This window comes from Gymnodraco acuticeps, unplaced genomic scaffold, assembly GCF_902827175.1.
Source record: "Gymnodraco acuticeps unplaced genomic scaffold, fGymAcu1.1, whole genome shotgun sequence".
Taxonomy (NCBI): domain Eukaryota; kingdom Metazoa; phylum Chordata; class Actinopteri; order Perciformes; family Bathydraconidae; genus Gymnodraco; species Gymnodraco acuticeps.
The window spans coordinates 37,471-63,370 of record NW_022989871.1 but is presented as its reverse complement, the minus strand read 5'-3'; the positions used below and the strand labels follow the sequence as shown (position 1 = coordinate 63,370).

At 40.3% G+C, this 25,900-nt stretch overlaps 2 protein-coding genes across 2 annotated transcripts in view; one reads left to right on the top strand and one right to left on the bottom strand.

Moving 5' to 3' along the window:
* Positions 1–5,787, top strand: part of sh3bp1 (SH3-domain binding protein 1) — a 26,727-nt gene extending 20,940 nt beyond the window's left edge. Inside the window, 2 exon segments of the mRNA XM_034197181.1 lie at positions 14–333; positions 4,820–5,787. Of these exon segments, the coding sequence (XP_034053072.1) occupies positions 14–333; positions 4,820–5,112 (613 nt within the window). The 3' untranslated portion in view covers positions 5,113–5,787.
* On the bottom strand, positions 5,776–25,900 carry cdc42ep1a (CDC42 effector protein (Rho GTPase binding) 1a). The gene is made up of 4 exons (XM_034197124.1): positions 25,765–25,900; positions 18,109–18,198; positions 13,021–14,296; positions 5,776–8,391 (listed from the first exon to the last, which is right to left on the bottom strand). Exons 3-4 carry the CDS (start codon positions 13,559–13,561, stop codon positions 7,697–7,699), a joined length of 1,236 nt encoding a protein of 411 aa, XP_034053015.1. The 5' UTR covers positions 13,562–14,296; positions 18,109–18,198; positions 25,765–25,900; the 3' UTR covers positions 5,776–7,696.

Sequence of the window (25,900 nt, the reverse complement as noted above, 5' to 3'; positions counted from 1 at the left end):
TTCTCCCCTTCAGCACAGCCTCTCAGGACAGTGGAAGCTTCTGCCTGGTGAAGTCTGGCTCTATAAGTCGCAGCGGCACCTCCATGTGGGCGAGCCCTGTCAACGAAACACCAAACCTTCAAAATACATCATCCAGCAGCTCTTCCTCCCTCGATCCCAGTCCCTCCTGCAGCTCCACGGCTCCTCCTAAAGCAACGGGATCCGCTCCAAACCCGGGTCAGAGCCGCAGTCCCTCCCAGAAGCAGAGCGCCGATCAGAACCTGCTGGAGCCGATTCTGGAGGCTCCTCCGGACTCTCCAAGAGCTCTGGTCAAGATCACCTTGCCTTACAAACGTGAGTCCAATGTGTATAAATGTAGGTACAAAGTGTATAAACGTGAGTCCAATGTGGATACACGTGGTCCAATGCTCCCAATGGCTGTCCAATGGTTACTTGTGTAGGATTACAACATACTGCAGGTTTATATTATTGCACTTTTATTACCTGGAGACATATATTTTTGAAGAATGGTTGAATTGAAGCGGATATATAAGGACTCTCAGCTCCCATGGATGCAGGTCCGCCCACACAAGTCAGCTTATGAAAAAGGGGTGGTGATTTGGTAAATAAAACCCTGGACTTTCAACCTTTTTTTATTTTTTAAACTCACCAGTGGCGAGCCGTGAATTGTATACCTAGGCCCTCTGACCCCCACCCCTTCCCTCGAAAAAAAGAAGAAGAAAAAAAAGAGTTATTACGTCACAGCGTATACCTCAGCGGCATATCAAAACAACGGCCTGGGGTGCAAAACGCATTAATGACAGCGACCCTCTACCACACAAAACAACACCTGTAAATAACCCAATGTGTGTTCTTTGAAATTGAAAAGGATATTACATTGTGTTTGTTACTTTCGTTGCAGTTGTATGTCTTAAGTGTAATTTGGCATGCTTTTATTTTGAAGGCGAGTTTACGCTGTTGACAGGAAGTTGTTCACAGCGGGCGGAACTTGTCATAAAGTCCGCGATAATAAAACCCACCCATTTAGAGGGAAGATATGATTGGTCAATTGTACTGTCATTTGACATTACTCTCTCGTTCAGTTACTATAGCGGGCCCTCTGTGAATTCATAGCTGGACCGCCTGGAAGTCCAACAGCTCCTCTCTTCACAGTAACTCGCAGAGACGAGCTTCTTTCATTTAACCCTTCACATTCAAACAGAAACTGAATAGGCAGATTCGAAGGATTTATTTCTTTGGAAATGTTATTTGAAATACAATTAAATCAAGTTATTTTGGTAAAACTAATGAAAAATATAACAAAAGAAATATATATATATTTTTTTAATGTTTTTAAATATTATTTAGTAGAATATCTCAGGCCCTCAGAGATGGCCTAGAGGGCCCTGACGGATCGCCACTGAAACTCAGCCAGTAGTTTTGTTAAATGTTTTTGTTTTGTTTAAATGTACAACCACTTATTCAATACATTTTTATCAAAATGTAATTAAACAATAACTTCAGTTGTACTAAACTAAATGAAGTCATTCAAACTAAACACCTTAACTTACCTAAAGGCTTTCTGTTGAGTTTGAATTCTTGAAATCAAGCTTTTAACCCAATGAGTATATGGTTATTTTTTCAAGACTTTTCCAACTTTTTCACACATAAGGAAGCTCTCCTAAAGTAAAGCGTGATTGTGTTGCTGTAAGTTGCTTAACATATTTTCTTCCAGACGCTGCAGCCACTTCTTTTCCATGTTGTTTGTCTGCCCTTAGCACGTCTCATTATATGCCTCTTTTTATAGTGTAATGTTCAGATAATTAACTTCTTCCCACTTGTGACTTGTCGGGTTAAACTGACAGAGATACAATAAATCTTCTGCTCTTGTTGTAACAACTAGGAAGTAAACAGGAAACAGGAAATGTCACACCACTGACCAAAATATAAATCTCTAGGGTCATGCGTCATCACTGGCATTGTTTTAACCGCCTTAGTCACTGGTAGAGGAGGAAGTACTTTCAATTATAAGTCCTCTTATCCTGATAAACAATATGTTTGTCTGACTACAACACTGATTTCCCATTCTTGGAATGTAAGTTTAGTTTGTCTTCCAGGATTGTTTTTGGAAAAAGAAAATGTTTATATCTCAATCGTTAGCAGTAGATACATGTTTGACTTTATTCCTTGAACTTAAAAAGCAGCTGTAGGTTGTCTAAGAACTGATAAACATCCAAAACTGGAAATCTAAGATCCAGACTGACAAAAATACATATTTAATAATATTGTTTTGCATTAAAGAGGCCCTATTATGCTTTTTGGGGTGTTCCCTTCCCTGTAGTGTGTTATATAAATGGTTGTGTATGTAAATGGCCTGGAGAGGCTAACATCCCAAAGTAGTGACATCACACTTTAACATTGACGCTTCTATTGGCTGGCGCTCCAACAAATTGTACATCAGCAGGAGAGCACTCTTTAAAGTAGAGACACTACATACTGATATACACCTGAATATCAGCAGGAGAGCACTCTTTAAAGTAGAGACACTACATACTGATATACACCTGAATATCAGCAGGAGAGGACTATTTAAAGTAGAGACACTACATACTGATATACACCTGAATATCAGCAGGAGAGCACTCTTTAAAGTAGAGACACTACATACTGATATACACCTGAATATCAGCAGGAGAGCACTCTTTAAAGTAGAGACACTACATACTGATATACACCTGAATATCAGCAGGAGAGGACTATTTAAAGTAGAGACACTACATACTGATATACACCTGAACATCAGCAGGAGAGCACTCTTTAAAGTAGAGACACTACATACTGATATACACCTGAATATCAGCAGGAGAGCACTCTTTAAAGTAGAGACACTACATACTGATATACACCTGAACATCAGCAGGAGAGCACTCTTTAAAGTAGAGACACTACATACTGATATACACCTGAATATCAGCAGGAGAGGACTCTTTAAAGTAGAGACACTACATACTGATATGCACCTGAACATCAGCAGGAGAGGACTCTTTAAAGTAGAGACACTACATACTGATATACACCTGAAAATCAGCAGGAGAGGACTCTTTAAAGTAGAGAAACTACATACTGATATACACCTGAACATCAGCAGGAGAGGACTCTTTAAAGTAGAGACACTACATACTGATATACACCTGAACATCAGCAGGAGAGGACTCTTTAAAGTAGAGACACTACATACTGATATACACCTGAACATCAGCAGGAGAGGACTCTTTAAAGTAGAGAAACTACATACTGATATACACCTGAACATCAGCAGGAGAGGACTCTTTAAAGTAGAGACACTACATACTGATATAGCACCTGAACATCAGCAGGAGAGGACTCTTTAAAGTAGAGACACTACATACTGATATACACCTGAACATCAGCAGGAGAGGACTCTTAAAAGTAGAGACACTACATACTGATATGCACCTGAACATTCAGCAGGAGAGGACTCTTTAAAGTAGAACACTACATACTGATATACACCTGAACATCAGCAGGAGAGGACTCTTTAAAGTAGAGACACTACATACTGATATACACCTGAAATTCAGCAGGAGAGGACTCTTTAAAGTAGAGACACTACATACTGATATACACCTGAACATCAGCAGGAGAGGACTCTTTAAAGTAGAGACACTACATACTGATATACACCCTGAACATCAGCAGGAGAGGACTCTTTAAAGTAGAGACACTACATCACTGATATACACCTGAACATCAGCAGGAGAGGACTCTTTAAAGTAGAGACACTACATACTGATATACACCTGAACATCAGCAGGAGAGGACTCTTTAAAGTAGAGACACTACATACTGATATACACGCTGAACATCAGCAGGAGAGGACTCTTTAAAGTAGAGACACTACATACTGATATACAACCTGAACATCAGCAGGAGAGGACTCTTTAAAGTAGAGACACTACATACTGATATACACCTGAACATCAGCAGGAGAGGACTCTTTAAAGTAGAGACCACTACATACTGATATACACCCTGAACATCAGCAGGAGAGGAACTCTTTAAAGTAGAGACACTACATACTGATATACACCTGAACATCAGCAAGAGAGGACTCTTTAAAGTAGAGACACTACATACCTGATATACACCTGAACATCAGCAGGAGAGGACTCTTTAAAGCAGAGACACTACATACTGATATACACCTGAACATCAGCAGGAGAGGACTCTTAAAGTAGAGGACACTACAGTACATACTGATATACACCTGAACATCAGCAGGAGAGGACTCTTTAAAGTAGAGACACTACATACTGAATACACCTGAACATCAGCAGGAGAGGACTCTTTAAAGTAGAGACACTACATACTGATATACACCTGAACATCAGCAGGAGAGGACTCTTTAAAGTAGAGACACTACATACTGATATACACCTGAACATCAGCAGGAGAGGACTCTTTAAAGTAGAGACACTACATACTGATATACACCTGAACATCAGCAGGAGAGGACTCTTTAAAGTAGAGAGACACTACATACTGATATACACCTGAACATCAGCAGGAGAGGACTCTTTAAAGTAGAGACACTACATACTGATATACACCTGAACATCAGCTTAATACGGCCCCTTTAATCTGTCGTCTCGCAGAAGATGTCTTTATAATCCCTCTATGTGTCTGTTGATTGTGTGTATACATATTTTTATATATTTTTGTATTCAGGTTTGTGGGAAACGCTATTTGGATCTCTCGGTCTGTACACACAAACTGAAAGATTGACAATAAAGTTGACTTTGACTCCTTTCTTTTACAGCAAAGAGATCTTTCAGCGTGGTCAAAGCTAACGTGGGGAACGAGCCGTGTTCAGTCCAGTTCTCTAAACCCAAACCACCGGCCCCCCCGAAGCTCCAGCCCCCCCCTCTCCGCACCTCTCCCACGGACACAAAGACCCCCTCTACGGCCCCGCCCATAGCGGCACCCCGAGGTGTGGAGGCCAACCTCAGAAAGCCTCCCCCCTCCAAAAAGCCTGGACTCAAAGCTCCAAAGTGCCCTCCTCCACTTCCTCCACCTTCACAGGCCAAAGAGGTTCCTTCTTGAGTTCAGTGAGGACATATTCACATGAAACGTTGACTTTAATTATATTTTAAATGTCAACAACTTTCACATAATGAGGTTAGTTGAAGGCAATAATATTAAGTTGCATTTTCTATTTAAACTTGATAGCATTGCTTTCTACTAACCTAATACAGTTATGTGACATTTGTTGACATAATACATTTAAATAAAGTCAACGTTTTAGTTTTTTTCCTTAATCAGATGGATTTTCTTGTTGTAGTTCTTTAAAAAGGATCTGAAAATGTCTTAGTTACTATATATTTTTATATTTTCAATCTTTGCCGTTCAATATATTCAAGTTTTGCCGCTTAAATCAATTTTTCTGGCCTGTAAACCTCTCTGGAACCAGCTTTATTTATTTATTCTTAAGCTCCAGGTGTCCTATCTTTCCCAGAATGCACAGAAGTTCAAGCTTAAAATAATAGCTATGCAGTTCATATGAAATCCAGCCGTCCAAAACCAATGTTGATTGCCGTTTGTTGTTTTTTAGGGAGTATTTTTCTATACATTTACAAAATAAAAGTATCATATGAGTTTAAGTATGGTAAAAACATGTATGAACCTTGATGGATTGAGGTTTAATGTAAATAACAATGTTTTTACAACCACCTTTCCAGCCTACATTAAACACTGTAAATAAATGCATATCCAACCTAATTAAAAACATGTTTATTGTCATTAATATCATCATAATATATCATTGGTATTGTCTGCAGCATATGGATGTGAATTGCACTAGGTACTGCTGCAGGTGCTCTTACTGTAGGTACATATTTATAGGAGGTCAGTTAATATCTTTATGTACAGTCGTATAAAAGGACATTTAAATGACAATACAGGAGTCAGACTTCAAGATCATTAAAGGTGCATGGGGTCTCTATATGGAAGGTCTGCAGCATAAAATGAGCATGTATATGGTCATAAGCTTCAGTTGCATCTAGTACTAGAAATACTTTACATATTCCCTTAGTCCATGTCGATTTCTAATCTGCTGAGGCCTGAGAATCCACATTTCCTTTCCCTTTGTGTGTCCTGGTAGTGTTTTCCTGAGTGAGAGGAGTCGACAGGAGATTGAAATGAGGCCCTAAGGTTGTAAAAAGATTAAATCCATTTGTTTAATCCTCACTTCCTCTCTCATTAGAGACCATGGAGAGGCTTTCCACCTTGTTGTGCTGCAGAGAATCAAATAAATCAGGGAAATATTTCAAAAGTGGATACAAGTACTACAATTGGAACATAAGGGGTGTTTCTCAATGTCGAGTAAAGCTGCTCCAGAGCCACTATTTCAAGCATACTACGTCATCGAGTGCCGCCGAAATACTGTTCCAATGTCCAGCATACTTGGAATTCTACGGAGCCCGGCGTACTTTGTAGCGAGACATTTCTAGGCTGCACATGTGTAGACTCCGTGGTCTTAAAAGCCCCACAATGCTTTGCGCACGGACCAATTTCACAAAATCTGTGGCGGAAAATGTAAGACGGGGCCTCTCCACTCTTTGTTTTCCAAATGCCAGGAAGTATTCTTGCCTCGCTTCTGAAGCAAGTGACTTGGAAGACATGTGCTACCAAGCAAGCGTACTCGACATTGAGAAACACCCAATATATCTTCAATTGTCATGATGGCCACCAATATTGGCTTGGAAATGCCGTTTTCTTTGCCATAAAATCACGTTTACTTGCCCTGGATGAATGATCTCGATTGTCAAATCATACATTTCTGAACACGTAGAAACAAATTCAGACGCTTTCTAACAAACAACCCCAAATGTAAACGTGTTGTGGTTAAAATCACACAAAATCTTAGAAGATTTGACTTATCAAATAGAGATATTCAATCTTAAAATCACCAAAAGTGATCCACTGGTTAAAATGATTTGGTAAAATATGGTTTTTATCAGCTGGAAATGGCAGCCATCTTGGAGAATAGTTGCAATTACTTTTTTTAATTCAAGTGGTTTATGGTCTTTTTAAAATAATATGACATTTGGGAAAGATGAATTTTGGTGCTTGCATCCACTTTTTTAAAAGATTGCTACAGCTATCTGCAGCAATATGGGAGGAAGTGTGAAACATAAAGTGACGGGCTTTGTTTCCATTGAGACAATCTAGACTAAATTCTGTGGCACATCCTCGCTTTTCCACGCCTCCTTTTACTAAGTCTTTTTGAAACAAGCATTCATCCCTCGGGCTTGGAAACATCTTACACTCCTTTAAGATCCATTCAGCAACACCAACACTCGTCAACCACATTGAAGGATCGATTTGATTACAGAAAAATCATACATTTAACAAGTTTTTAAGAGTCGAAAACTATCTCTGATTACACTGATTTCATCCTCATCGTCCGTGTAGTTGTAGGGAAATGTTGCGTGTCCTTTAAGAAGATCTAAACTACATTCTATGTCCTTGTTTTTCCACGCTTCAAGTCTTTTTGAAACAAGCATTCACCCCTCGGGTTTAAGATACATTCAGCAACATCAACATCCTTAAAGCATCCAATATTAAGGATTTCATGGTCATCCTGCCTCGTCAACCACAATCTCTCGTCGATCGATTTGAGTCAAAATATCTCTGACTACACTTTGATTTCATCCTCATCGTCCATGTAGTTGTAGGGAGTTTTGTTCTTCGGGCGGCTGGCGATTATCTGTGAATCTGCGACCTCCACCCGGCTCTGTCCCTTTAAGCTGACTCCATAGTGGCGAGCGAGCACATCTGTAGCACTCTGGAAGCGCTCCATCTCCATCCCAACACCCAATTTGGCTCTTTCAGGAGACCCCATCACCACATCTTTTACTCCATTCACCTCCATCACTTCCTCCTCCTCCCACTCGCCACCATGCGGGCTCTTCCTGCCGCCAAAATCCTCCCTAAGCAGCGAATCCACATAGGAAATAGTGGCCGAATCCATCTCTGAGCCGTCATTGGTCATCCCACACGCTGATCCCGCCTCCTCTCCCTCCCAGACGGGAGTGTGATCGTCTGATTGGCAGCCGTCGATCACCCCGAACACCTCGCTCATTAAGGAAGGGCCCAGGTCGAAGGTGAAGGTGTCCAGAGAGGTGAGGGAGGACAGGGAGTCAGAGTAGGCGGAGAAGGAGGGTTTGGGGTCAGAGGTCAAGATGGAGGCGGAGCACAAGATGGCGTCGGTTTCGTCGGTTAGAGAGCCGCGATGGATGTTAGGAGGGCAGGAAGTGGGGAGGGAGATGGACGGCTGCTGGCGCTCAGAACGAGAGAGACGAGGCAGCGTGACGAAACCAGACTCCAGACCTGAAGAGAAGATAAATAAATATCAACACATGAAACTTATGCTGACCAATCACAAAAGAGCCGGCCAGCTAACCAATCAGAGCAGACTGGGCTCTGGTTTCAGACAGAGGGTGAAAAGAGGTGCTGCAGTACAGGCAGTATGAGAAAAATAAAGAGCTTTTTGAACATTAAAGCATGGAGACATGTTGAGACACTACATACTGTTATACACCTGAACATCAGCAGGAGAGGACTCTTTAAAGTAGAGACACTACATACTGATATGCACCTGAACATCAGCAGGAGAGGACTCTTTAAAGTAGAGACACTACATACTGATATGCACCTGAACATCAGCAGGAGAGGACTCTTTAAAGTAGAGACACTACATACTGATATACACCTGAACATCAGCAGGAGAGGACTCTTTAAAGTAGAGACACTACATACTGATATGCACCTGAACATCAGCAGGAGAGGACTCTTTAAAGTAGAGACACTACATACTGATATACACCTGAACATCAGCAGGAGAGGACTCTTTAAGTAGAGACACTACATACTGATATACACCTGAACATCAGCAGGAGAGGACTCTTTAAAGTGGAGACACTACATACTGATATGCACCTGAACATCAGCAGGAGAGGACTCTTTAAAGTAGAGACACTACATACTGATATACACCTGAACATCAGCAGGAGAGGACTCTTTAAAGTAGAGACACTACATACTGATATACACCTGAACATCAGCAGGAGAGGACTCTTTAAAGTAGAGACACTCCATACTGATAAACACCTGAACATCAGCAGGAGAGGACTCTTTAAAGTAGAGACACTACATACTGATATACACCTGAACATCAGCAGGAGAGGACTCTTTAAAGTAGAGACACTACATACTGATATACACCTGAACATCAGCAGGAGAGGACTCTTTAAAGTGGAGACACTACATACTGATATACACCTGAACATCAGCAGGAGAGGACTCTTTAAAGTAGAGACACTACATACTGATATACACCTGAACATCAGCAGGAGAGGACTCTTTAAAGTAGAGACACTACATACTGATATACACCTGAACATCAGCAGGAGAGGACTCTTTAAAGTGGAGACACTACATACTGATATACACCTGAACATCAGCAGGAGAGGACTCTTTAAAGTAGAGACACTACATACTGATATACACCTGAACATCAGCAGGAGAGGACTCTTTAAAGTAGAGACACTACATACTGATATGCACCTGAACATCAGCAGGAGAGGACTCTTTAAAGTAGAGACACTACATACTGATATACACCTGAACATCAGCAGGAGAGGACTCTTTAAAGGAGAGACACTACATACTGATATACACCTGAACATCAGCAGGAGAGGACTCTTTAAAGTAGAGACACTACATACTGATATACACCTGAACATCAGCAGGAGAGGACTCTTTAAAGTAGAGACACTACATACTGATATACACCTGAACATCAGCAGGAGAGGACTCTTTAAAGTAGAGACACTACATACTGATATACACCTGAACATCAGCAGGAGAGGACTCTTTAAAGTAGAGACACTACATACTGATATACTCCTGAACATCAGCTTAATAGGGCCTCTTTAAGAACAGATGTGAAAATGTTTAGCATCCTTACCCACAAACACGATAACAAAAAGTCTGGCTTCTATATTAGGGCTCCAGAAGTGGTAAAATGCTAACTCATTGCCAGGTTTTAGGACTCATTCGTGCACAGGAGTGAGGTTAATGTCAGTCTTTTTCACCCTGCAGTAGCTAGCATATTCCAGCATAGGGCAGTGATGGCACAACAGAGGAATTGTCGGGATGTCAATAACATAATGAACCTAAAGTTGTTTCAGATGCCAGTTGTATGTGTTGCATTGCTTTAGGCTTTCACCAGTTTTCCTACTGAACTAGCTAACTAACCTTTTCTTTTTAAAGTTATTTTCTTGAAATCATCGATCAACACACAACAAGCTACACAACGCACTATTTAAAGAAAAAACGACACACTAGCTGGGTAGATGGGAATGTGTTTTGTTTACTTGTGTTTATCTATTGTTTATTAACCTGTTTTGGTAGAAGGAACATAAACTCAGGGTAAAATAAAAAACCTTAAATCAGACTTAGAAACCAGATCTTTCTCACTTGCATCTTAAGGCTTCTGTACTGTACTTATGTCTTATCTAAAACACTGAAATCGAACTCAGATTCTTATGGAGTCACAAGGTGTATCATGTAATTCCACCAGGGGGCGATGTTAACCCAGAGGATATCTGTGTCTGATGATGAAAAGTGAGAAAACCCCAGGCTGCAAAGTGCTGAGTCGCTCTCCGTGTTAACAGTGAATCATCTGCCAGATCACTTAACAAGTCACACACTCACCGCCTTCATGAGGGAACATCTCAAATTACCACAGCACCCTCAAAGCCATTCGTAAAGGGTCGGAGAGTCTGGAGGTTTTTCACACCAACATAAGAAAACAGTGTCTTGTTTCACAAATTAATACTTTTTTTAGGAGAGGAAGAAAGAAGTAATCAGTGGAAACAGATGTTTCGATAAAACCTGCTGAGTCTCCCATTAAAGGTGTAATAATCCATGTGTATCATCCTTGTAATTTTGAGTATTTCCTCTTTTTGTTTCATATACTTCTACTCCACTACAAGACAACTATTGTACTTTTTACTCCACTATATTTGTTTGAAACTCATACTTTCTAGCTACTTTCTACTTATAAAAACACACAGTATGCTTTTACGATATGATGCAGTACTGTACTACCTATCTACCCAGTATATTAAAAACACTTACCCTTAAAAATTGTTAATAATTTGGCTAAAAGTAAACAAAGTAAAAATGATATCCCATGTGTTTATGGGTGAAAATATTCATTTGGCATACTGAGTACTTTTCCTTTTGATTCTTGCAGTACATTTTGCAGATAATACTTCTCAGTTGTACTTAAGTACCATTTCCAAATCTGGACTTTTTCTTGTAATGAGTATTTAAAAACCATGGTATTTCTACTTTTAATTAAGTAAAGGATCTGAGTACTTCTTCCACCTCTGGAGAGTAAATTAACTCCAGTTAAAACATGGCATGTACACACACCAGCGACTAGTCCATACAAACACACACATACACACACATACACACACACACACACACACGGACGGAGGGGGGGGGTTGTTAATGTGAGCCTCAGACAGCTCTGTCTGGATCTCTGTGTGTTATCAGTGGGGCGATTATGAGTCAAGGTGATTCATAAGCACATCTCGTGTAAATGTGTCTAGATAACTGAGAGCAGCTGATGGATGAGTTTCACTGCAGCTCCACAGATGGCTGCACTCTTTACTACAGTTTCCAGTTAATGCCAGTTAACTAATTTGACCTTTCACTTTGTTCAGTATACGTGCCATTTAAATCAAAAGAAACCACAACCCCTTAATCCTTGAGACCAATTTGGGGTTTTTGGTGGTGAATTTTTTTCTAATTCTTGCATGACCGCGCAAAAGCTAACACAATGACATCATTGAGACATTTCCCGTAAAGACATATTGAACTTTTTCAGTTATCCAAACACTGGTGCTTTAGATCTAGGAAAAAAAAAACTATTTGCAATGTTTTGGGGTATTTTGGTTTAAGTTTTTGTCAAGTGAGATTGACCCACTACCAGAGAAGCTACATCCCATACAATCTGTAGTGTGGTAAGCATGGTATGCATTAACCAAAGTATTTTGTCAGTATCGGTATTCATTTAGGGAAGTGGTATTGGAGCTGGTATAGACAAGTTTTAAACAATACCAAGTCATACTCTTTCGTAACAACAATAACAGGTTTCTAATGCTCATATGGGCAGATAGCGCACAACAAAACTGTTACCAGAATCTTAAAGACCCTAAAATGCTTTTAAGAACTGAGGAAAAGTTGGGTAATAATTGTTTGTGGCTTTTTCACTTTCAAACATATCGTTTTTTTTATCAATTGGTGTCAGAATCTTGATAAAAGCAGCTTTACTTAATACCAGTGGCGAACCGTCAGTGCCTTCAAGGTATTCAGAGAATACCCTGGAACACTTTTATAAATAAAATGTATATATAAATAAAATGTATATAAAATGAATAAATGAGAATTGTATCTGTGTTGTCAATCTGTAATATTACAGTCAGTGTTACGTTGATTTGTTTGTCCTTCTCGGACCATGCTCTACGCATTTCAGTGGTTTTGTGTTAGAAAATAAAGCAACCAATCAGATCTTGTTCTGGGTCTCTGGGTAGAATATCCTTCAACCAAGGTATTCTACATCCTTGATAGAATGCCCTGGCCGTTGCACTGAATGAGAGCGTACGTTTGGATTGACGGCGGGGGGTGTGTCTACAGAAGGTCCAGTTGTGATAGACACGGTTCGCCACTGCTTAATATTATACTCACCATAAGAGCTTTTCCTTAGAATATCAAAACCATTGCTGGTAGCTTGAAAGACCCTTAAAAGCTTTTAAAATAACTGACAAACAGTTTGGTAGTAATTTTCTGTGGTTTGGTAACTTTCTCATAGTTGTTTCATAGATTGATGTCAACGTTTTCATACAAGCAGCTTTGTTTAAAACATGTTTTTTCTATACTCACCATAAGAGCTTTTCCTCTCCTCCGGCGTGCTATGAGAACTGGGGAAGAGCACTTTGGTGGTGGGACTCCCATTGGGCATCTCCACATCCAGGCTGGGGAGGGAGATGGCGTTCTTGATGATGGGAGAAACGACCGGAGGTGGAGGCGACAGCTCTTTGCATCCTCCAGTCGGTCTGTTTTCAGATCCCCTTCTGATCTGACGGAGCGTCCTGGAGAAGAACGCTCCGATCTTGTTGTCTGGACTGGAGATAGAATCCGTTTCCCCGTTGTTCCCGTTGTTCCCACCGTTCCCATTGTTGCCGTTGTTCCCGCTGTTGTTCCCCTTGTTCCCGTTGTTCCCTTTGTTCCCAGTGCCTCCATGGTTGCTGAGGAAGGAAGTGTCCCCGAACACATCGCCTCCACGGCCAACATGCATGGTGTGGCGGAAATCTCCCAAAGGAGGGCTGATCATCTCCAGCGTGAGGTCGCCTTTATAGCGACGCTTGCTGTGAGACTGTGAGACCAGACCTTTGAGGCCGGACAGCTTCTCCTGAAGATTCATGATCCCGAGAGGTGAATGGCTCCTGAAAATCTACTTTGTTTGGAGTTGCCTTTAAATCCCACTGAATGGCAAAACTGAATGTCCAATTTTCCCCTCTTAGATTATGCCAAAAATCATTGACAGTTTAAAATGTAGACAAAATTCCAAGATCTTGAAACCTTGAGGAAATCTGAACTCCAGGCTTGCAGCACCAAATAGTTCTTGAATATCTTCTCAGTCTATCATACCCAAGCTAAACTCTGTCCCACTCTTTGTAACACGTTGGAATTGAATGGCACAATATTTGCTCAAAATCAACCTTTATTCCTACTGAATGGCCAAACTGAACGTTGTGTTCTCTCCTCTTAGATTATCCCAAAGTCATCGACAGTCCAAATCTTAAAAAATAGCTCTGAAATGTTATTCCAAGAGCTTGAAACCGTGTAATTTTCTGAGAAGCTGAACTCCCAAAGTCTTCAGTGCCAGATGCGCTTGAATATTATCTCAGTTTATCAAGCGCAGGCCAAACTGTGTCCCTCTCTTCGTAGCTGGTTTTGATGCATAGCTGGCAGGATTAAAGGGCCATAAATTGAGGTGAAACACTGTGTAGTTGTGTTCCTGGAAGCAGCCGGTTGGTGTGTGGTAAGATCGCCTATTTTCCCCCGCTTGCTTTGGGCTTTGGCTTTGTCGACATCAGCTCAGAAATAGGTTCTGTGTCCAGCTGCAAACGGTTCTGCGGTTGCACCAACGGACCATCTATCGAGAGAAAACAACAAGGGAAAAAACATCTATCGTTAAAATGTAGACAGGGATGTATTTGATTTTGAGGGGATGACATTTGCAGTTTATATTCTGTGCAGATTCAGTTACTAATTCTCCATACTGTATCTAGACTACATCTGGCTTTCTGCAGGATTTTAGGATTCCTAAAGTCCAATGGGCTGGAACCGTCTAAATTTAGACCACAGTCACTCCTCTGTGCAGCAAACCCCAAAGTCTGCTTCTGGTCCATAAAATGGTTGGACTTTTCAGGGAATTCCTGCTTCCATTTTGTCCTGCTTTGTCTGCCATGAAGGTTACACAAAGTTCATTTTACATTTCCCTGAAAATACTTATCACACTTTAAGGCTGAGCAGCAGACCTCATTCAACAGGATTAGATTTGTTTATAAACAAGCAAAGTCAGGGAGATAGGAAGAGATATGACGTTTCCTGATAAGAAAATCACAGCTGCTGCTTAGCTATAGACGGTAGTAAACAGTATCAGACGTCTCAAATATTGAGAACCAATCATAGGCTACTGTGTTAAAAAATGCACTTTTAATCATCAATCAGTTGGTTAAAAGAGAGAGAAAGTGTTTTCCATAACTTTCAATATGTTGATGATATAAATTAAACAATTATTTTTGTATTCATGTTTCTACTGTTTAGGTTTCTGTTTATCTATTCTTTCATTTTCTATTTATTTTTTACATTTATTCCCTGTTTGTGTGTGTTTAGGATCAGTTGAGCAATAATACAACACAGTCTCACGGCATTTGGTGTTATAGTCAGGAAATAATCTATTGATTCGTGTTCACCAACACGATTTCGCCATTTTCTTCGTGTCACACAGAACGATTTTAAAAGCAATGTAAATAATAACAAATTAAAAGGAAAAACAGATTTTTAAAAAATACAGATTTCAGTATTCTGAGGCTCTGAGCCCCATTTCCTCGCGGACGGCAAAACAACTCTGACATTATACAATGTCTTAGGCTTAGGGTAAGATATTGAGTAAGACATTTTTTTTATGAACCACACAGCTTCTGGTCTTCCAAGACCCGACCGGGCAAAAAGACGTGGTGCAGGCACGAAACATAGGCCTACTACCAATAGAAATACATTGCTTTTAAAATCGTTGTGTGACACGAAAAAAATGCGAATATCGTGTTGGTGAACACGAATCAATAGATTCAATTAATTTTGTGACTCCAACACGAAATTCCGTGAGACTGGGTTGAATAATATGACCGTGTGGCTAGCTAGCTTAACTGAAAGCTAAACACAACTTAACTAGCACCAGTCTTTTAGCTAGCTACCTTGTTAAAATGGTAAATAAAGCTTACTTTAGTGCAGTAAATTATAATCAGCCATATCATTTAATGCTGTATACTTCTATTCTGTTGCTGTATAAACTCTTGTAAACGTAGCTAAAGCAGTTTGGCTGTAAAGCTAACGCTAACAAAACAGGCTAGCTAACGTACAGTAAAGTAACTTTCTAGCTTTCTAATAAATAAATTAATTTATATCGCAAAATGCCTTTTTTACCAACTACTTGGAGGTTAAAGCTATTTAAGCTTACACAGTTGTTTAATATAATTATGAAATGACACATTCAGCTATATTTTTTAATTGACTGACAGCCTTTTCCTGCGGATCCGTTCTGGAGCTCCATGACTCCGTAACTCTGTAATGAAAGCAGACCAAAAAATTGCCCTTTTTTCTCATGTGTTGTTCTTTGCCAGCAGAGTAATGGATCTCCAATTTGAAAATATTTTGATGGCATAAAGCAGCCCCGACGTGGAGCTCTGGTTCTCTTTAAAGGCTTTCCACTGCAGCAGCTTCATGTCTGCAGCCCTCCCACGCATGCACAGCCTCGTCTGGCTTCATTAATGACCTGCTATGGTTCAAGGGACGGAGCATTGCGTCAGGTCCAAGGCAGCCCTACTAATTTGCTCCTGACCGCAGTCCCAGGCCCTGTGGTTCACTTCCCCCGGCTGGCGTTTTAAGAGGGGCATCTGGGAGGAAACGCAGCACATACCAGCGCTGAGCGGACGCCAGGGACCAGTATACCGAGGTGTGATGTTCAATATAAGATGCCGTGAGCCTGCAGGGATTGTGTGCATGTTCCCATGAACTGAAGCAACAGGCCACCTCTCTGGTTACAACTCCCCCGTGAGAGCGGTCACAGACATAATGGCTCGACTCAATGAAGGGGAAACAATTGTCTGGCTGCATAAAGGTTAAAAAACCTCTAATTGATAACCTACAGTATGGGATTTTCAACCACTGTGCAGCGAAACACCTGTGTGCCATGAGAGATAGTCAGGTGTGCATTCTTTCACACACAGTGACGTCACAGCTACCCACAATGCAACACGCGCCATATATGTTTTTATAAAGACGCCATTTTTCTGGAGGTGCAAAAATCCTGGCAATGCTAATATAAACAGCTAGCTTATGTAGCCAGGCAGAGCGCACTAGGTTTTTTTTCTGAATTAACGACCGAAGAAATCGCTGCATGTCTTCGGATTACATCTCTGGACTTGAGGGGTGTGCTCTAGGTCGTTACCAGCGTAAACTAGAGCTGTGTGGGTTGTTGGATGTACAATGTATGGAATTACGACCCTCAAAAGTGGCCTTCGGTCGATTTTGGCTGCATCTACGTCTATCTTCTGGAAACACCAGGTGAATACCCCACTTGTCACAATAATATTATCATGCCAATGCATATATGTGGTATTTTAGAGTTGACTATATTGATTAAGGCAATCGACTATGATATTCTGTATGCACCTCGTGTGAAATGGTTGATACCGGAAGTACGGTGTCGCCCTCGGCCCAAAACCCGTATGTGTGTGTGAAAGAATTAGTCCAAAACAAAAATGATTTAGTTGCTGCAAATAGAATAAAGTGATGCGTGTGAGAGTTTGTGGAAACATTTGGTTTTTGAGGTGGGTCGCAGATACAATTCTAACCCAGATGAAGAGCCTAGTATGAGTGGTGGTCGAAAGAAAGGAAAATGGTGAAAACAGCGGATGTAATCTTTCGTTAGTAATTCACTTTCACCGGGGATCCGACTGTACCGTTTGCTAGATGTGGGGAAAAGCTATCAATGCTAACCATGGTCCAAACAGAGCTGCATTTTTCCTTTCACAACAAACACCTCTATTTTGAGAAAAACCAGAGAGAGAGAGCTCTCAAAGCTATAGCTTCTTAGTAGCTGAACTTGTCGCCAAATTGAGAGACTTGTCATTAAATTGTCATATATATATATTACGCTGTTTTAGGCTTCAATGTGTCCTTTTGTAACTTTTTTGGTTGTTGGTTTGTTTAATGTAAAAGATTCACCGTGGCTCAAAAAAGGTTGAAAAACAGAAATACACTTGGGGCCATTAATTACTCTGGCTGTGTGCTTACGGAAAAGCTTGGGTGTTTTGTCCTTAGCTGTAATCCTGTTAAAGACTTTTGACCACAGCTCAGAGGGGGTCGCTCCTCTGACTCCTCTTGTTTATCTGGACCCTCGGGCAAAGCTCATTTTATCTGCACATATGTTTGTATCCAGCTGACCTCTCTGTGATCCTGTTGCTCTTGCTTCTTCTGTTTTCTGAGTAAAACAAATACAGCAGCCAGCACCCTCAGGCTTCAGATAATATTAGCTTTTTTAAAAACACAACAGGGACAAAATCTGCCAATTTTGGAGTCTTTAAAGGTAATTAGTTTAACGCCGTAATCCCAGTAGCAGCCTGCGTCTTGGATATCAGAGAAGAATAGGGGCACCTCTCCACAGGAGGGACTTCTACCTACCCTGGATTATCCTCTAATCCTTCAACTCCTCCGTTAGCACGGCGCTTCTTTTGGGTAAAGCCTGGCGGACGGCTCCACTGGCACTGATTTCTGTAAGAGAAGATATAAAATACAAAATGAGTTTATAAGGCAGTGTGACAAATGATGCAAGGATGCAAAAAAAGTTTCATTTTCGCAGAAAGGAATGAAGGAGGAAGATGGCAAATTTGGGTAGAAATAGAGAAGAAATTAATGGAGAGTAATAAGACAGAGAAAAAGTAAGATTGATAGGAGTACATAATAGAAAATAAACGATACAGGCTGAGGAATAAATATCAGAATAAGACATTCAAGACCCAGTGAAGACACCACAATCACATTGACCCATCTTTGATATCGACGTTACTTATAAGCATCGTTGACATCTTCTTAAAATGTATAACTTTGACTGGTTTTGTACCATTCCTTGACTTTTTCTCTAAGGCCACAATGAAGACGTAATTTGTCCTTATGTCTCTTTAACTGAAGGATGGATTACCATGAAATTCGGTACACATTAATGTCCAACACAGTCTCACGGCATTTCGTGTTATAGTCACGAAATTAATCTATTGATTCGTGCTCACCAACACCATTTTCAATCTTTTTTCGTGTGACACAGAACGATTTTAAAAGCAATGTAAATAATAACACATTTGAAGGAAAAATATTTTTAAAAAACTGATTTCAGTACTCGGACACAGAACGATTTTAAAAGCAATGTATTTATATTGGTAGTATGTTTCGTGCCTGCACCAAATAATAACAAATTAGAAGGACATGTTTTGTTTTAAATACAGATTTCAGTATTCTGAGGCTCTGAGCCCCATTTCTTTTCTTCGCGGACGGCAAAAAAACCTTATACATTATACGATTTTAAATAAAAGGGATAGGGTTAGGCTTAGGGTAGATATTGAGTAAGAAAATGTTTTAATGAACCACACAGCTTCCAGTCTTCCAAGTGATGGTGAACATGAATCAATAGATTTAATTAATTTCGTGACTATAACACGAAATGCCGTGAGATTGGGTTGTAATGTCCCACCCAGGATGAATTGTAGTGATTCGAGCCCCATGAATAGCTCCTGGACTATGGTTTATGACCAAATCCCAGCAAAGCCCTATAGACAAAGGTGTATTTAGTTGTAAATGGCAAAGCTTGGATGAAGTCATTGTTTTGCAATTCAAGTCGAAACGTTGTGTAAAGCCGAAACACATCTTATTGGGTTCTTCACCATTTTCAACCTGCAGTTTCCATAACATGTTTTTTGGTGTTATTGACTGTTGCATAGTTTTTATAGTTTTTTGTAGTTTTTGTAGTTTTTGTTTTTGTAACCAGAGCCAGAGTAACCACAGTCTAATAGGAGCGTTGTGTGTGTGTGTGTGTGCGTGTGTGTGCGTGTGTGCATTACTGGATGTAAACCAGAGTAACCACAGTCTAATAGGAGCTTTGTGTGTGTACTTGTGTGTGTGTGTGTGTGTGTGTGTGTGTGTGTGTGTGTGTGTGTGTGTGTGTGTGTGTACTTGTGTGCGTGTGTGTGTGTGTGTGTGTGCGCACGCGTGCGTATGAACACATTCCTGAGCAGAACATCGGTCGGTGGAGTTTCTCTCCCTCGATTACGACCATCAAACATCCTTCTTCTGATTGAAACCACGTTTTGTTCTGAAACCATCGTTCAGTCTTCTCCTCTTTCATTACTTTTTCTTTCTCTTTCTCTTTTACTTTCTTTCCCATCTAATGTTTCCTGTCATTAGTTTTCCTCTTTGTTTCCTTTCCTCATTCATTCTCCTTTCCTGCTTCTCTTTCCTCACTTTTTCTTTCCCAGTCGGTGATTTTCTAATCTCGATTACGACCATCAAACATCCTTCTTCTCGACCTCGGAGCTTGATTTGTGGTCAGGTTTGTGTGTGATGAGTTGTGTCAGGCGCACTGAGGTGTGTGTGTGGAAGAGGGTTTTCAGAGTGTGTCTATCACTTCCCAATAGTTTTGAATCTTTCTTCTCCTCCTTTTTCCAATTCCTCTTTCTCCTTCCTGCCTCTCCTTTATTCCCAGCTTTCTTATGTTCCATGTCTTCTGTTTAATTTCTCTTTCCTCCTTTTCTAACTACTAAAGTCCTTTTTAATCTTCATCAGTGCATGTCCACACGTCCTGTTTGTGCCAACATGATCTCACCAGATTGCGTGACTCCACCACGACTCCTTAACACCGCATTGCGTGGTGGAGTCACTAACTGTTACATTTACGTGTCGGCACCACGCAAACAACCCCAATGTAAAGTGAATGAGGCTCCTTGGTCCAACCTGATCCCACCAGAATGCGTGACACACAATGCACTGTTTTTTGAGAACAAAGATTGGTAACTAATGCGCCATAATACATTCTGACGAAAAATACAAATGATTATGAATACAAATAAAATAAAAGAAGCCTCCCGTGAGTTACAAGCTATAAAGTAGATTTTAAAAACGTTTTATAGAATACAAAGCTCACTGCAGGACGTTGTAGAAATGCGTGTGTGCACCACGACCAAGGTCATTCACTTTACATCGGGGTTGTTTGCGTGGTGCCGACACGTAAATGTAACAAAGTTCGTGACTCCACCACGCAATGTGGTGTTAAGGAGTCGTGGTGGAGTCACGCAATCTGGTGAGATCAGGTTGGTTTGTGCATGTGTGTATTTCGTGTATGTAATTGCAAACTAACACCAGAGTGAAAAACTGACTTTATTAATATATAAAAGTTGATCTCCTTCCCCTTTACTCCGTTTTCTGTGCCCAATTCTTTTTCTAACCTTTTTCATTTTATATTTTCCTTTTTCTCTTTGTGGGTCTTGACTGACTAAAACAGCTGTAGGACACACACACACACACACACACACACACACACACACACACACACACACACACACACACACACACACACACACACACCACACACACACACACTTCACACACCTCTCCTTTTGACGGCCCTACCTCCTCTGCCATACAGTAGTTCGTCTTGAGTGAGATCAGCGTTGTTCTTTCTAACGTCGAGCTTCCCTCTCTCCTCTCTTCTCATGTCCTTCACTCACTAACCCCACTAACCAGGTGAACAAACATACAAGATAAGGCCACATTTTGTTCTGCTCTCTCTTTGGCTTTTCAATTACGTCCACGCTCAGACTGAATCCAAGCAAAACACGGAGCCTACACTTCCTCCTCGGCCAAGAAAACATTTTCATGCTTCAACAAATAACTATTTTCTCCGCTTCCTGCATCTGCTGGAGCTGGCAGTCTCAATTTGCCCTCTTTGTTGCCTTTTCTTTTTAGATTGTGTGTCTTATCATGCGCTCAAACGTACTGTTAATCTTTCCTTATCCCTTTCTTCTACTAACACGCACATTCCCCATGTTTTAATTTGATATGGAGGTCTTTAAACACTTGTAGTATGACCTGTAGAGTGATGAGAGTAAGCCAATATTATCTTTTCACATATACTGTATATTGATATCTGTATATGATCATTTTACTGTAAGATCAATGAAGAATAGACACCATTACAGAGGGTGTCCACCAGAGAGCACTGACATTTCATTTGTAATGTCCGGCTCTGTGCATATGCTATACTGTACATATGCTTATTATCAATATTATATCGATATCGTGATATGAGACTACATATCGTCTTGTATTTTGGATATCATAATATTGAGAAAGTCTTTTTCTGGTTTTAAAGGCATTACAAGAGATGTAAGATGTCCATTTTTGAATATTACATTACATCTTACTTGTTAGACGCTTTTATCCTAGGCGACTCCCATACTCAATACTGTGGACGATCCCCACAGGAGCAATTTGGGGTGAAGTGTCTCAGGGACACAACGACATGCTGACTGCAGTGGGGTTTGAACCTGTGACCCACTGATCCCAACACCAAGGCTTTATCCACTGCGCCACACGCCTCCATATTACTTGCATTTACCTTCTTTGTCGTTATAGCTAAATAGAAAACTCAACAAGCAAAATTCTCATTGTGTTAACGTTTTTTTTAAAGCACAAATAGTCGATATTTGATCAGAAAATCACAATATTTGATTTTCTACATATCGCATCTAACATATGGTCAACTTTGAAGATCTTCCACAACTTCAGAATACAGCCTATCCCTGTTTGTCAATTTAAAACATCAAAGTCGTTTTTATCAGAAAGGTCCTCTTTTTATCACAATAGGCGCTTTCACACTGCGGTACTTTTCCCACAAAGGTTCATGTGAACTTAGTTCATGTGAACTCTTTTATCGCGTTCACACCAAAAAGAGCCGGTACTAAAATTAGTACATGTGAACCTTTTTACCCCCACGAAATTCGAACGGCTCTTTTGTGAGAAAAGAGCTACATTTCTGATTGGCTGGAAGTATTGCAAACCACGCCCCGCAAAACTCCCAAAAAGTTTTGTGAAGCCGCCATTTTATTATCCTCGCATTAGCATTATTAGCATTAGCATTAGCCCAGCGCACAAACGCAGAGAGACTAACTTATGGCAACACAAAATAAAACATGGGAGCGGTGGAGATGAGGAGGTGTCGGCGTTCTGGCGATTTACTCGGAAGGCTTCAGTAGAAGCTGCTGGGAGTCCCAGCAGCTTCTACTGAAGCCAGTCCCCAACTTCGGGGACTTCCGGCCGGGGACTCCGGGTGGCAGTATACGCCGTGAAGTGGTTTGCGGCCTGCCAGTAAACCCAAAGCAGAAGAAGAACAAGTGACGTCAGCGGCTTCATTTGCCTAATCCTCCCCCAGGGACTTTTTCCAGTGTGAACGCGATCTGTACTTAGTTCATGAGAACTAGAGTTCTCATGAACTAAGTTCTCATGAACCTTTGTGGGAAAAGTACCGCAGTGTGAAAGCACCTAAAGACTGTCCATAAAAACATGTTTCCTAAAAAAAGCTGAAGTCAAGATATGAACTGAAAACTATACTTTGGTTCTTACCAAATTGACTGTAGAAGTCTCTTACATTAAAACTTGGGTGTCTTGCTTTTACTTGGGGGGGGGGGGGTTGAATCACACATGTGCGTTTTGACCATTTGGTGACGACAGACCATGATGAAGTGGTCTTCATCGTCTTCATCATGTGTGGCAAAAGAAACCCTGCGGTGTTAAAACAAACACAGAAGCCTCACACCTCTGCAGCGAACCTCTTCCTGCTGCTGCTGCTGCGTCAGTGACACGAAAAGGTCACCAAAGGTCGGCTGCAGAGGAATGTCGAACTCAGGTAAAGAAAAACAACGAAGAGGGACAAACCACAGGGGGCTTCTGCACTCACTTACCCCATAAAGCATCATTAGTGTCCATGCTCTATCACTATTAGGGCACCAAGACTGTGGAACAAAATCAATATTGTTTTTTAAAGACGCTTGATGTGACTCCCTCCCTATGCAATTTGACTTTTTATGAAGTGTGCTTTATTGCATATATGTTTATTAGTGTGCTAGTTTTCCTACTGTATATCACTTGTTTGATTGATGCTGCCTAACATCATAATAAGAATGAGAATATTTTCTTATCCATAGTGTAAAATAGGTTTTTGTGACATTTGCTCAATCTTAGAATAAATAAATAATAATACAAATAGAAATTAAAAATGTTAAATAAATGTCAGTAAATAACATTAACATTTAAAATAATTAAAATGAATAGAATAAAACAATTTAAATACAAATAAATATAATTAATGTAAAAAAAACGATATCAATAAAAATGTAATTAAAAAGACTTTCTAAAAAAAGTTCTACTAGAATTATAAATATCATGAAAGCCTTACCTTAAGGGGTATGTACAGGACACATCATACTACACATGCATGTGGTAATAATTTGCTGCATGCAGGAGGCTTACATCATGGATATGTTTTACATTACATGTCACTTGTTAGACGCTTTTATCCAAAGCGACTAACATACTCAACACTGTGGGCGATCCCCACAGGAGCCATTTGGGGTGAAGGGACACAACAACATGCTGACTGCAGCGGGGTTTGAACCTGTGACCCCCTGAACCAGAACACACACGCACAACCCACTGCGCCACACGCCTCCTTATATATATCTCAAAGCATGTACTTAGAGAGAGGATAATATGCACACATCTCTGGGGAGACTAGATTACAGAGACAGATCAACATGGAGGAGGTCACTCAGTGTACAAGTTATTTATTGAGTTTTTGTTATTAGCTAGGAAGCAGGCTGGCTTTTTATTGATCACCAATGTGCCTTTGTGGTTATTGGCAAGCTTAGCAGGCCAATCAATCTCTGTGTGTGTGTGTGTGTGCGCGTGCGTGCGTGGTTTTTTCCTTGTGGCGTGCTGGTATGTTTTAGGGGTCATAAGGTCTTTGCCCCCGATGTGCAATGAGTGCAACACACACGTCTGTCTCCATAATTAAAACACCTCAAGGCCAAAAACGTCAACTTCAGCCCGACATGTGCCGCTGCATCGCGACACGATTCAGTGGCATGTATGCACATTGATAGGTTTATGTTATGTAACGAGTGTAATAACAAGGCAGAGCGATACAAAAATCAAAGCAGTGGTAGAGTTTATATTGCTGCTGCTGCTGGACATAAAACATGTTACACAGGAGATTGAGTTTCACTCTCACACTAAAGCCAACAGTGTGAGCTTTAAAATCTGATAGCAGCTTAGTTTCTGTCAACATTTCTAAGTCTGCCTTATCTGAAACTAAACCTACTGTATTTGCTTTCTTTCCTTGGTACAGTATAGGCTTTTCTCCCATAAATACACTTTCATTCATATATGTCTAGAAAAAACACATTGCCAATAATTAATCACATGATCAATTACATCAAAAAGACATTGATAGGTCATAATTAGGATATTCCTTCAAACAAATGGGGATCTTATAAAAATATCACACATTTGTAGGAATCTCTACCAATGTTTTAAGAATATTACGTGATATCTATAGGGTATAAACTTTATATATACAGTCTATGGGTATACATAACTAAAAGTACTACCACCACACTGTAAAATACTTAATTATAGGTAAAAGTACTGCATCAAGGATGGTACTAAAAAGTATGTATGTACTATTAGGGGTAAAAGTACTCGAAACATATTTTAATACTTTAAAACTTTTTAAGGCAAAAGCAGAAAATCATCATATTTAAAAAGCTGGAACTGTGAAATATTTTATTTATGTTTAGCAAAATTGCTGCCCATAACATTTCTGTTAACCCACTCATGGTTTAAGTTACTTAAATATGATGTTGGAAGGTTACATCTAAAACAAATAATCTTATTTAAAAGAGTTTTCCTGAGTGTATTGTTTTAAAATTTGGATTTATAAAGGAACTAGTCAATAAAACTGCATTCAAACATGTAGAGAGAAGTATAAAGTAGTATAAAATGGAAATACTCTTTTAAACTGCGTACCAAAGTACAGTATTTGAGTAATTGTACTAAGTGACTGTCCACCACTGTCAACATGCAAAGAAGAGACACAACATAGTCACTGTAAGTCTATAAATAAAACATATGCTTGACATTATAAGTGCCCATTAACTTATCACTGAGTCTAAGAGAGCGTGTTTCTGAGGACACTACAGAGTGATTCAAAGTCAAAATGAGATAAAAACTCACCAGAGAAAACTTCCACTGGAGGAACAGGAGACTTTCTTGACTCCGGTTTAATTATCTTTCCATTAAAACATATATTTGAGTAAGTAGAGGTCGGAGGAAGGCTCTCGTGCAGCCGGACTGTCCGCTGGAGCGCGCG